A 14,248-nucleotide genomic window follows, 5' to 3' on the forward strand; every position below is an offset into this window, starting at 1 on the left:
TCCCCTTTATATGGCATTATTCTAACTGGGGGAGAGGTGTGCAATAGAAAGCTCAGCAGGAGGCTCTGTCCCTGCTTTGGCTGAAGAATGCTCACTGCACAGAGAGAGGATGGCAACAGAATACAGTGGACGCTTGGGTTGCGAACGTGATCCATGCAGGATGCACATTCGCAACCTGCAGCGTTAGCAACCTGTGCATGCGCATGCACGGGTTGCGATTTGGCGCTTCTGCACATGTGCAAAGTGCGATTTAGCGCTTCTGCGCATGCGCAACTGCCGAAACCCAAAAGTAACCTGTTCCGGTTCTTCCGGGATTTAGTGGTCCGCAACCCGAAAAAACGCAACCTGCAGTGGCTGTAACCCGAGGTATGACTGTATTCCTGTGGAGGACAAGGAGAGCAAGCAGTTCAATCACAAGGAAGCTCTCCCTCAGCTGGACTTAGAAGAATTCCTCTTCCTATGGAAACTCCTATCAGAGCCAAGGTATTTATGCAGCTCACCCCAGCATGAACCAGCCTCAATATTCAATATTCAATACTTAATACACAACTGTCCAGAATCGGTCTCAACTGATGCAGTTTTCTGCATTATTTATTCCTTAATTTCCGATCTGCTTCACTGCCCCAAGGAGACCTAGCTAAGTAAGTACTTTTACCTTCAGCCCCATATCAGTTTCCAAATGTCCTACATCAACAATCTGTATCTACTACTACTCCCTCCACCTCCAGGAGGCAGTCTAAAGTGTGACCTTCACACAGGAGTTCTCGGTCGCAACCCAGGCACTCTGTTTCCCTTGAAGACCTTGACTCTGACCATCAGCCACAGGATGAAGGTGATGAATGGAGTGGTGAATGAGGAGTCTGATTCTTGCAGAGTTACCGGCACTCTGATTTCTTTACTCCCTGGTGCAATTCTATTCTGCAATTATTCTGTGATACCTTTACTCTTATATGCTTTGTCTGATAGTTGCTCCATCATATTTTTCTACCTTTCTTACTGGGAAGTCTCAGTGAATCCTTTAGGCAACCTTTTCCTGTTGAAAGCTGCCTCCCACACTATACTAATACCAAATCTCCCCACTTTCTGGGTTGTTATCTAAAAACTGAGGGAGGGAGGAGCTAAAACGGCAGCTTCCTGCTTGAATTGTTTATTTTTTCAAGCTTGCAGTGTTGCCTATTGACCGCCAGGCAGTGCCAAATCTAACTCAATCTGGCAGCAGCTTTTACAGGATCTAGAAATATCTTTCATAGTAAGTATAAGTCCTTTCTGTAGCAAGCTTGGGGGACAGATTGCAATGGCTTGAGTTTCTTGCAGGGAAAAACTATTAAGAGGGACTTGCACAATTTATTTGCCTCTCCAGCACCCCACCCTTTTCTCTAAGGCCTCTGCGTTTGACTTGGGGAGAGCGGGGACTAAGCATGCCAGGGTTTTGCAGGATGCAGAACCAGGAAAAATCTGGTTTGTTTTAGTGGCAATATGCCTCTGAATACCAGTAGCTGGGGAGGTGGAGAGAGCACTTTTATCATTTCAGCATAATTTTGAAAGGCTTCTTTTCCCCTATTGCAGGAGAGTCAATAGATGATGAGATGACTCAACTGTGTGGCCTTGCACGAAGGTAAGTGCATCATTTCCTTTTGCTAACCTTTCTTTATTAGTTCAGTACACTTAGCAGTCACAATTGGGGCACAATGTTTTAAAGAATTACATTAGGCTGAAGGTTGAGAGTCTGGTGTCCCCCTGCTCCCCTGCAAATTTTGTAGGGTTCAGGTGAGACAATGAACATATCCCTTGATGAACTCTAGGGCAAATAAGGGAAAAGCTCATTGCTTATTCCACATCAATGAACCCATTGAAACATCAATTGATCATTGCTATATTAGCATTTTTTGAAAAAAAAATCCTATTTGTTTTGCTGTTCCATATGAGAAGGGTTACCAGGATTGCCACTCTTTCCAGGCTGCTTAGGAAGCTCTCCCATTAAACAGTTCATTCAGTGGCTTGCAAATCATATTTTTAAAATAGCAGTCCCTGTCATCAGACTCTTGCCCTTTAAAAAGACAGGGGAAAAAGAATGGGGAAGAAAGAGGAAAAGAAGCAAATTCTGACACCAAATTCTTAACATTACAAGATTTTTGTAATGACTGGCTTGGATGGAAACAAGATGCTCACATTTCAAAATAGAAGCCTTGACACCCAGCCTGGAAGTGACTGTAATGCACTTCCTCCCAGAGTGGAGTATAGCAGGAATCTATGGCTAGCCATACTCTGAGTATACCCTTTTAAATTAATGAACATGGCTAGCCTAGATCTATTCAGTGGGTCTACTCTGAGTAGAATGTAGTTGGAAATAATTCTCAGCTTCTTGTCACTCCCAGATTGGTTCATGGGGGCCCTGTTGATGCCACCACTCCCAGAGCAGCTAATCCTGTTCATCTTCCTCACAGGGCAGGTGCAACTGATGGCCTTGGGAAGTGTGGGAAGGGGTCCAGTCCATCTGGTGAGAGCAGCAGCAAGTGGAAGTGGTAGTTCCTTGCTGTCTGCTACTTCTGTGATTCATAGTGGTCATGAACTTGGCTATGTAACTTGCCATAAATAAGCTCTCCAGACATTAGGCAGAATTCATGTTAAGACATCCCCTCTTCTTTTTCTTCTATAGTTTATCTGACTTGGAGATGCCACAAAAGCCATCCTCTTTGGAATCCCCCCAGCCTGAAAAAGAAGAAACGGAGGGTGAGAGGGAAAACCTGGCAATCATGCCGGTCAAATTCCCCCCAGGTAAACTAGTTTACTCTAGCAGAGGGAATCTTTAGCAGCCTTGAGGCATCATTGGAAAAGGAAGTTTCTGGTTTGAATGCCATAATTGGTACACTGGTCCGGTTAGTGGAGACAGGAATTCTGATTGCAGCACTGCAGACAGGACCTACCAGCAAAGAAACTGAAGTTAGTGATGGTTTGAAGATACATCAAGATTTAGATAGGTCTGAGATTGCTAAGTCCATATCAGTAACTGAACAATTTTGTTGTTGGAATCTTTCTGTCTTGAGAGAGTAGAGTGCACCACTGTGGCTGCAGACATTGATAACTCGTAACTGCTGCCTCCTGCGTTGTTTTTGCTGCATTATATGTTTGCTGACAGAGAGCTGTTAGTTAGAATTAAAAGGCTGCACAACCAATAGCAAGTTAAATATCCCTCTCCTGTACATAGCAGAAAAAGGAAATTGCAGTCTGGAAAAAGGAACAGGACATTCTCAAGCCATAAGGCCTTTGCTACTTTTACTAATAATATCCAGATACGCTCCAATAGTCAAGAAGGGAAGATTCATCATATTGGCCCAAATGCAGGTATTGGAAGAAATATACCCAAGTTAGAGGTTCAAAACTTCAACCCTGCTAGCAATTTATTTTTCAGAAATCAAAAGAATTATACATTAACAAATGCTCAAGATAAGACCAGGCCTAGGGGTAATTATAGAAAATCAAATTATGATACCTTCAGCTCTCCTTTAAGATACCATAACTGACTAGAAAACATCCAAAAAGGCCTTAATGGTTTTTCCTGGAACCTGGCAGGTTGGGATAATAAGATGGATAAGGATTTTATTTGTATGCTCTAGCAATTTGATAAAATATGTTTGCAGGAGACTTGGTCTTATTAACCTAAGCTGCTCCTGCCCTCAACTTACAGGATTGTAACTCTTCTAGCCAGTCAGCTGTTAAGAAATTTAAAAGGGGCTGAGGAAGTCAGAGCTTGACTTATTTTATAAGACTTGATTTGGCAAGAGAAGTTTGGATAGCAGATTTTGGAATTCAAAATAATTATATTTGCCAGTAGAAATCAAAACTGAGCTCTATAAGGAATGCATAGCATGGTGGATGCCTACCATGACTGGCTTATTTACTACCGTAAACAAGGGCAAAAACTATTGGCCACTTATCTTGTTAGGCATCTCAAAGCTATGCATGGTATCTCCTTCAAAAATAATCAGACTGGTTGCAAAATAACAACATTATTCATGAAAACAAGTGGGGTTCAGAGAAGGACACAATACCATTGATCAATGTTTTATTCTGAACCATAGTATAAGGAAATAGACTAGGAACATTAAGAATAATCTTTATGTAGCCTTTTTATCTCTGCTGCATTTGCCTCTATTAATCAAAACAGACTGGGAGAAATTTCAAATTGCCAATACTGACTGCAGAATTCTGTTATTGATCTAACAGCTGTACTGAAATGAGGGTCAGAGTATGTTTAAAACGGGTCGGAGCACGCACGCTCGCATGAGTGCATGCACCTGCGATTTCCAGTGTCTGCACAGTCACGATTTTCGTTGTTTGCACTTGCACAGATGTGATTTCTGGTGTCTGCGTGTGTACAGACGCAATTTCTGGCACTGTGGAAGCGAGTCCCTGTGCTGTGCTGTGCCGGTGTAGCACAGCACGCTGGGACTCGCCGAGTGGGCGGCTTGGTTGTGGGGCGGCTCATGGGCCGGTTAAACGGCCTCCGTGGGCTGTTTCCAGCCCATGGGCCGCACACTGCCGACCCCTGGTTTAAAAGGTTGCACTCTGGCTCCCACTCTTTTAAACTTTTATATTAATGACAGGAAAGCCTATATATTACTCTTAATGATTTTTTAGCAAACACAGTCCTAAGTATAAATGGTATTTAGATCAGCAAGCTGTAGAACAAACTCACTCATATCTGGGTGTACTCTTTAGTGAAACCCTCTCTTGGAAGTGCTGTATGGAGGCAGTGAAAGTCAAACCAGAGAAAAGCATAGGGACATTGATGAAGTTCTATTACAATAAGGTAGGGCAGCTGATTGAACCTGCACAAAATATACTTGGTAGCAAAGTGCTTATCCAGTGCTCTGTGGTGTTGAAATCTGAGGCTCTGATTTTAACTCCATTAAAGTTTTGGAAACTGTGCAGAATATATATTTTTTCCCCTGGAAGAAATACTCTCTACCGTCAGGAATATCAGGAGCTCTTCTTTGTACAAAATCCAAGTGGCCGACAATTAAGGCAAGAGCTGACTGCACTCAGTTAAAGTATATTAGAAGAATTGCTGTTATGCCAGTTGAGTGTTTTCCTGTGCTGTGCTATAGGGAATTGGGTAAGAACCAGTGCTGAAAAGCAGCTTGTCAAGATATTTTAGACTATGATTATTTTCCATAACTGAGCTCTTCATTTACATTGAATACATGTCAACTAAGGGATTGGCTCTTCTGGATAGAATCCAGAAGGGACCTGCAACTTATTAGAATTACTAAATTTCCCCGTTAGTATCCACTCCTGAGAACAGAGCATTTTACAGCTAGTTATCTGACCAAACTCTTACCAGCTTCCTTAAAAATGCCTCTATTGAGCTGCGTTTCCAAGTGATGCCCACCACATCCTTGGATGGGTACTGCAACAAGGTCCCGTACATCAACAGACTTTGTATTTCTGGTCAACCTCAGGTGGAAGATATTACTCATTATCTGTTAGCCTGCCCCCTTATATATAGACCTAAGAGATTTGGTTTTGAAATCTTTGTTCACATAAATAAACAAGCAGGTACAGCCTGTCAGAAATGGTCCAGTTTCATTTGAGTGACAACAATAGCTTCATAACTCAGAGAGTGGCCCTCTGTGCATTGGCTGCAAAAAAAGGAGGGAAAAGGAGTTTGATGCGAACGGGATCCATTCCGAAGCCCTGTTCGCATCCTGAAGTGAACGTAACCCACGTCTGCACGTGCGTAGGTCACGATTCGTCGCTTCCGTGCATGCATATGACATCATTTGAGCGTCTGCGCATGCGCGAGCGGCGAAACCTGGAAGTAACGCGCTCCGTTACTTCCGGGTTGTCGTGGAGTGCAACCTGAAAATGCTTAACCTGAAGCTACTTCAACCTGAGGTATGACTGTATTAGTTGTTGTGGTGATTCAGAGGTATAATCTGAAATCAAGCTACATTTAAGCTTACTGGTGTCTCTCGTATCTTCTGCATCGTGGATGTTGGCTTATATTATGGATGTTTGTTATGTATTATATTATAAATACTATTGCTACAAGTTTGTCATGGCTTTGGCTAGAACAATAAACTTACAAAGAACAACTAGTTTACCCACTACAGGTTTACTACGCATAGAAGGACATCTACTAGATTTTCTAGCGAGGATTCCATTCTCCGCCATTGCTATTTTAAATTGAGGCACACAGACCTTTTGGCTGACAGAATTTGCTTCATTGTTTTATGAGTACCCCAAGATCAGCTTGGATCAAAAGATGTAAACATAATAATTCTACAGGAATAAGTTTTGAATTTCAGAACTGAATGGAGTTCACAGTCATTTCTCTTGAAAATCTATTTCTGGATACCCTAAGATTTCTTCATTTCAGTAATATAATTTAAGGTGTGAGAGCACTCATTTTGTTGCTAATATTGTGAAATTGTAGGTAGTAGGTAGATCCATTTTGCCACAAATCACTCAAAGATCTTCTACCAGTGGATTCAATCTTCCTATCCTTGTTTTAGTCTTTTAGTGTTTGTATTTTAAAAATAGATGGACTTTTCTCTAAAATTCAAATTAGGAGCTAGAATACAGACAATTGATAGGTGATGTTTAAGTTACATGGTTTCTACCACTATAAAAGCCCAGGTACTGTTTCATTGGGATTGAAGTGTGCTGCATAATTAATAGGAGGAGTGAGACTTGACCTGGAACAGGACACCCAGTGCAATTGATGCTTACCAGGCTGTTCTGCTAGAGACTCAATTGAAAGCAGGTGGTGTTTGCAAAATGCTCTGTTTAAAATAAAACAGAATTTATTGGAACTGGCTGAACTAACAAATAAAATGGAATAGGTGAATTCCTGACCAATGTGGAAGTTACTGCAGGTGGGGGGAACCAGCAGTCAACCATCAAAGGTACTTTTTAATTGAAACAGAATACTGTGTAATATGCTTCCTTATTTTTTTTCCTGTGCTATGTGAATCAAACTCATCTACTAAATAGTTTCATATAGTGGTGTCGGAGTGCATGATGCTCTATAGAGTATCATTAGTGACACTAAGGAGTTCCTGCCCCAGTGAATTTACAAACCACATGTCAACAGTAGTTTGAGTTCAGAAGTAGAGAAGGAAGAAGTGAGTGTAGGACAGGGTCACAGGAAGAAGGGAGAAAGGAAGAGTTTCAAAAGGGTGACCAAATGCATTGACATGGAAAGTGGACTTATTTTCAGGGATGAAGCTGGGGAGTTGAAAAAAACCCTTTTTTTAGATTAGCTTGCCTTGTCACCTGAGATTGCCACCTGAGATTCTTCTTATGGTAGCCCTGAATTCAAAAGGTAGGCTGGTTGCACAGGAAAGAGAGGGCCGTCCCTGTGGTGGCGCCCCAACTATTGAACTTCCTCCCTAGAAAAACTCAAATTACTGTGTTGAGAAGGTAGTGGGGGACATAATTTGACAAAGCATGAAATGGGAGGTATAGATTGCATTAAGAGTCTTCCATACCTCCTCCCTAATTACTGAAGTGAGGTGAAGTCTTTCTGAGCTTTCAACAGCATTCTATTGCTTCTTCCTTATTCTTCTGTTGTCTTTTAATCCATTTTAGTTGGCATTTTGTATTGCATTTAATTGGTCTGTCAGCTACCTTGAAAGCTATTCTGATGGGAAAGATGGGAATATAAACATGCGTACATACACACACACACACATATACGCGAAAGTGTAGGCAGCTTATTGGATAGCTGAGGGTGGGGAGGCTGATGTTCATGGGCAAGGCTGGAGAAAAAGGGGAAAATAAGAACAGAAAGTTGGGGCATGTATATGTGGCAATGGGCAAGCCTGCAAAGTCAAAGGTGAGGGTTGATGGAAAGCTGGTTGTAAAGATATACAGAGGGTGTCATGTGGTCTCAGTGATGAAAGGGAAGGAGGGGGATGGTTTTGGCAGCAAACCGGTGGGTACAGCTGAGAGGATTCTGTGAGGCAAGAGACTGCCAGAGAGAAGGTGCTTGTGGTTATTGAGGCAGAAGATTACCAGATTTTGTGGGGTGGGGGATGTGGATGGAGGAAGAGATTTTTGTAATGATATTTAAGGGAGAACTGACAACTTGGCAATGGAATTCCATTACCCTCTGCCAGTTGAAGGAAGATAGGAAATCTGGGAGGAGTTGGTGACATTTCTTCAATAGCATTGATATAAATCAGGTCAGGGGAACCTCTAGCCCTCTGGTTGTTGCTGGGCTCCAGCTCCCTTCAGCCCTAGCCAGCATGGCCAATGGTCAGGGATGATGGGAGCATGGACTCAAATGACATTGGGTGTGGGGGAGCACAGTGATTGTAGCCAACTTTGCTTTGAGAGTTATTGACTTGTGTATGCCCCACACAGATTATATTATTACTACTACAGTGGTACCTCGGGTTAAGTACTTAATTCGTCCCGGAGGTCCGTTCTTAACCTGAAGCACCACTTTAGCTAATGGGGCCTCCCTCTGCCACCGCCGCGCGATTTCTGTTCTCTGTTCTCATCCTGAAGCAAAGCCCTCCAGTAACTAGTAAAGAGCCATAATATTTTCAGTCCCCTGCTCCAGACTTTGATATGGCCACTCTCTTGCCATTTATTTAGAGTTGTTGATGGAGCATCTCCAAGAAATACGAATGTTGAGGCACCAGCTTGAGGAATCCATCAGAACCAACGACCGACTAAGGAAGCAGCTTGAGCAACAAGTGTCAGACTCTGCTCAGGAGCAAGGTAGAATATTTGAAGTCAAAGTCTGCTTAGGAAGGTTGGAAGGAAGGAGAGCTGTGTAGACCTCCAAAAAAGAAAATAGCCCTCCTTTATTTGCAAACAGTGATATCACAATTTGGGTTTCATGAGCATTTGTACCTGCCCCATATCAGAAGACACAGGAAAGCCACTGAACTTCCTCCTCAGGCTCTGCTTTGAACCCTACTCTTATTAAATGTTGCATTTTTAAAGCATCCTATGCTTGCGTTTTTGTTGTTGTTTTTAAATGGTCCTATCTGGAAATGGTGATTCCTCTCAGGAGTAATTTACACTGATGGAAAAGTATATATATAAATGCCTCTGAGTTTGTTCATGAAGTATTTACAAGCAGCTGGAAAGCCATGCTGTTCACTTGCGAAATGACCACACCTGAAACTATTCCAGCTCTTATTTTTATGGCTTCATAAAGATTTGAGGAAAGGACATCTGGTTAATGCAGCAGGCATACAATCTCTTACACCTTTTCATCCATCTTTCTGTTACTTTGGTTAATCAAATTTATCACTGTGTGATGGATTCCTTACCACTGCGGAAAAAGGAGCAGGGCTGTTTTGTATTTGTAAGTGAGAGAATCCTCCCAGCTCCTTCGTATTTTGATGGCAAATCAAGACAAGGCAGCAGGAGAGCTATGTTTAAGCTGAAAAGTAGTGTGGGGAGGGGAATTGAGTTGGAAAACCAATGCTGAGGGAATGGAGCGTGTCTCTCCCCTGGTTTGGTTTCTGTATCTTTTCTTCTTTGGGGTAAGCAGCTTTGAGGGAGAGTGGATTTGGATCAGAAAACGTGAAGGAAAGGGGCTAACCCTCTGCATTGCAGCCTGGTCCTGTTCATTATTTTTTAGGCAAGGAGATAGGATCGCTGCAGTTTCTGTTTAACCTCTTAAGAAATGTGGGCTATCTGATGATTAATCTTCAGCCATCTTGTCCATTTGACCTTGAGGCTGTGGGCTCAAACTACACAGCACAGAAAATGTATTATTGTGTTTAATGTGGGCTTGCTTATTGAATTACTCCCTTGCTTATGACTATTCCAGTACACAAGAAGGGAAGGGGGTTCCTACTGACCCAATGAAAAGTTGCCCTGTGCTGCCTGTTTACTGGATCCAGACAGGGGACATACTTCTGCCAGAGGTTAAACTCTCTCTGGTGGTGACAGCCAGGGAGACGGGCCATCCTGCTCTTCAGACTGATGTTGTCTGGGGTTAGCATAAGTTAGGCTAATCAACGATCTGGAGAGACTTCTCTTCCTTGGCCTTTTTCTTGGCAATTTCTTCTTTTCTCTGTCCCTTGCACAGAACTGGTGATCAGTGGCAAAGCTTTGGTGTGATTGTTGGCTGTGGTGGGGCTTCATGGAGTTTACTCCATCGTAGATTAAATCATTGTAATCCTAACAATCCCGTAAAGTGGGTGAATGTTTTTCCCCATTATGCAGTTGGCTCAGAGAGACTGGCTTTGCTGCAGCCACTCAGTTTATGGTGCAGGGGAGATTTGGGCCACGGAAGTTTCTTGATTCATAGCTCAACCCTTTTACCACTAAAGCTACAAATCACACATCTCTTTCTTACAATATAATTTTATACACAACACTGGCTTGTGGGAGAGCTTCCATAGCTGTGACAAATGAATTAACCTTTGAAACAGCAATATTTGAAGGGGTGGGGGAAAGAAAGCAATGAATGTGGGCTTCTTTACCTTGTCTCCTTGTCTGATCCATTATTGCTTTTATCCATCATATCTTCAAACACCTCTGCAACCTTGACAGCTAGAAACTTGCTTGCTTGTTATAAATGAACTCAGCATTTTGGTGCTGCGAGCAGCTACCCATCACTGACGAAAGCTCAGGCCAGATGTGCCTGTGTTTATGCTCACTGTAACCATCTCAGCTTCATAAACTGCTTGCGTTCCTAGCTTCAGCTTCATATCTGATGCTGGGGACTGGTGATTGTTATAAGAGCACTGGCAGCATACAGATTACAAGAGGGAAGGCTGCTGCCCCAAGGAGCTTTCCATCTCAGATTCAGTGCATGGAAATAAAGCGGAGAGAGGGAAGAGGAGGAAGAGGGATGTGGAGGCAGGAATGAACAAGGAAAGAGTATGGTTGATTCAGTCACTGTACTTAGGCTTGGTTTCAGGGTTAGTTGCAATAGGACATGGAAACTAGGGGGCTGAGGCAAAAGATTTAATGGAAAAGGCTTAGGTACCATGGTTTCCTGCTTAAAACCCTTGGCATATTAAAACACAATACAAGGACATTCTCAGTTTAATAAACCGTGACCTTGACCACACTCAACTGAAGAATCATGTCAAATGGCAGATAAGGAAGTTTAAATATGGCTTGAGGTGATAGTTAAACTGAGGAGTGTTTTGTTATCAACCAGCTAAACAAAGTAAGAAGTCATTGTTTGCACATACCATGGTGTGATGTGATATCCTACTTGACAAGCCATAGCAACAGTCAGTGCTCCACCATCAGAATCTAGTGTTTCATAGAAATGAGAGAAAATTCATGAAGTTGAGTGGGACAGAAATTGGAAGTGGGCAGGTGGTTCTAAACCATGGCTTCCCAATTATATATTTGGGATCTAAAGCCATGATCTGGCTTCTAAGCTATGGCTAGCACAAACCCTGGTTTGACCTGTTGTCTGTATAGAGCAAATGAATATGAGTTTCTAAAACTGAGAAGAAGAAGAAGAAGAAAAGTTCAAAATTCTTTAAAGGTAATTAATATGCTTCTTGATTTCAGTAGAGTATACCTTCAGGTATCTAGGATTCATTTTGTGAGGTGGGGATGGGGGAGAACTCTGTGGCTCTGAGCCGCAGGGAGGAGTCACCCTTTCTTCCAAGCCCTTGAATAACTAAAATAAAGGTGAAATAATGGAGACTTGTATTACTGCCACATAGTCTTTGTTTCACAAGTGGCTCCAGGCATGTTGAGGTCAGCCTTGTTAATGGGGGGGGGGGAGTTCTCTTAACCTCTAGCAGAGGGGCCCCTCCTCTTGTAAAGTCTACCTGCGCAACTGCTCTTTCAGCAGATGAAAATTGCAATTCAACCAATAGATCAACTGGAACTTGTCAAACACAAAACTAGCATCCTCCTTTTATTCTTCTTACTTTCCTTTTTTCCTTTTTGTAAATGCAGTAATTTACCAGAGTGTTGAAAATGACTGCAAATTCGTCTTCTTGCAATCTCTAGCTGGAGGCCCAAGATAAGTGTGGCAATGTCTGCACCCAACATCATTATCTGCCAGGGATAATTTGCAATTTTACTGATATTAGCCCAGCATCAGTAGTGGTGTTGGAATGGCTTGATCAGCGTCCACCTGAATTACCTTTTACTCTGGTGATAACCTTCAGAATATATAGGGGATAAATAGCTTTCATAGTGTGTGTATTGCCCCCCTCCCTGCATTGTTTAAATTGTTCTTGTCTGGAAAAGTTTAATCTTTACTGACCTAGAGATGACTCATAAATCGTTTTTATGTATATATTTATAGGTTCTGCAAACGTTTGTATTCGTGGCTCGGAGCAACATAATTCCCTGACTTCTGAAATTCATTTCCTGAGGAAGCAAAATCAGGCTTTGAATATGATGCTGGCAAAGGGATCTCAAGGTACGATAAGAAACTCGGTGTTAAAGAGAGAGCACAACAATTTGGAGTTATTTGTTTGAAAATGGTAGGACAATATTGTTGTGCCTTTTCAACATCACACTCGAGAAGAGAATGTTTTGTAGGTGCTAGTTTGCCTGTTACAATATCTGCTGTACTCAACAGATTTCTGAAAATGTTGCTTTGAAAAGAAGATCGCTAGTCCTCATTGTCTCATTTATTCATTGCAACATTTATATCTACAATAGAACTCCTCTACCCCACAAAAGTGTTTCACAATCTGAATAAAATAATAATCAATAAAACTGCAAATGAAACCTTTTGTAGAGAGGCAAAATGGTAGCAGCTTGTAAGTGGAGCATTGTGGAGGATGCTTAGCCACTGCAAGGAGATCTCGTTCCAGCAGCTGATGGACATCACCTTCCTCCTTATGATAAAATCCCTCTTATAGAACTCAGGTATTGTAAGGGTTATTTTTTTTATTTCTTTGAAATGCATTTTCTATTCCAGAGCTGCAGGAGAGAAAATTGGGATGCTAGAATTGTAAATGTCACATGAGTATCTCATTTCACTTATTGCTTCTCTGAGTTGTGGGCGTCTTTAATGTTGAAATAAATATATAAATCATTAATTTTCCCTAGCGGTTTTGCTCAGATTATGCTTAAATTGCCAACAAACTGAGCTTTGTTTCCTTCCAGAGAAACAAAAGGAAAATGAAAAGTTGAGAGAATCCCTGTCGAAGAAGCACCTTGCTGCTGAGCGCCTTCACAAGGACTACGAGCACCTCAAGAAGGAGAAGGAGAAACTGCAGAAGCAGCTTGGGAAGCAAGAGGAAGAAAATGGGCATCTGACTCATGATATTTACAGTGTTAGAAACGAACTAAACAGGTAGTAACCCTGTTATTTCTCTCCCAAAACATATTTCCAAAGAATGTAGTCATGCTGCAGTTCGCATCGCAGTCAGTGGGTGAAGCTATGAACTTCACGGTGGTGACAAACTGGGCTCTTGGAGCTGCTGGCCATCACAGTAGTGTTGAAGGGCGAGGAGGAAGAAATCAGAGATGGGAGTGAGCAAGTGACCCAGACCTGTGAGCAGAGGTTTGGCGATGTTTGAGGGGGGGAGTGGTTTGGACAAGGCTTAGACTGTAGGTAAGGGGAAGGGCGTGGCAGGTAGATGAGGCTGGTGAGCAAAACAAGCAGAGTCAAATCCCTAGTAAGGCTGTATGAAGGTAAAGCAGAGTCCTCTGCCCCAGGATTGAGGAGGTAGCCTCCTTTTTCTGAAATAATAGAACTCAGGGCAAGATGTGGCTGGGTGGCATGTACTTCAGTAACAGGATTACAGGTATCTTTGGGTGGCTTTGCCTTTGCAGTCAAGGAATCACAGAACTGTAGTGTTGGAAGGGACTCAAAGGCTCATCCAGTCTAACCCCCTAAAGTGCAGGAATTTCTTTAGCCTCAACCCTGTCCTGCCTTCCAGCTTTTGCTTCCCCCTCCTACAAAGCATCACGCTCCATGATCACCCATTTCCCCCTCCTTAAATTCATCATGAACCTAAGACTGCGCAACTGTTTCCCCCTGAAACCAGCCTTGCCCAGTTTGGAGACTGAAAATCCCACTCAAGAGAGGGAGCAGGTACAGAAGGGCTGGACCACTCCAACCATCCTCTTCCTCCCCCCTCTACCATCTCAGGCAGGACCCTAGAGGGAGCAAAACATCTCCCTCAATGACACACCTGTCCTAGCCAGCTGACCCAATAGAGAGTCCCTTTGTATTAGTACAGTGATACCTCTGGATGTGAACGGGATCCGTTCCAGAGCCCTGTTTGCATCCTGAAGTGAACGCAACCCACATGTGTGCGGGTCGCGATTTGCT

General features: G+C 42.7%; 1 protein-coding gene across 7 annotated transcripts in view; it reads left to right on the plus strand.

The window, feature by feature from the left end:
• Positions 1-14,248, plus strand: part of CDK5RAP2 (CDK5 regulatory subunit associated protein 2) — a 133,317-nt gene that overhangs the window by 100,840 nt on the left and 18,229 nt on the right. For 6 of the 7 annotated variants that reach the window (XM_053374094.1, XM_053374091.1, XM_053374092.1 and 3 more), the window contains 5 exons: positions 1,567-1,615; positions 2,657-2,775; positions 8,611-8,736; positions 12,263-12,379; positions 13,075-13,264. In XM_053374094.1, coding sequence (XP_053230069.1) covers positions 1,567-1,615; positions 2,657-2,775; positions 8,611-8,736; positions 12,263-12,379; positions 13,075-13,264 — 601 coding nt within the window. The remainder of the gene's footprint in view (positions 1-1,566; positions 1,616-2,656; positions 2,776-8,610; positions 8,737-12,262; positions 12,380-13,074; positions 13,265-14,248) is intronic. The other variant, XM_053374098.1, reaches the window with a different exon arrangement.

Source organism: Podarcis raffonei, chromosome Z (genome assembly GCF_027172205.1).
Source record: "Podarcis raffonei isolate rPodRaf1 chromosome Z, rPodRaf1.pri, whole genome shotgun sequence".
NCBI lineage: Eukaryota > Metazoa > Chordata > Lepidosauria > Squamata > Lacertidae > Podarcis > Podarcis raffonei.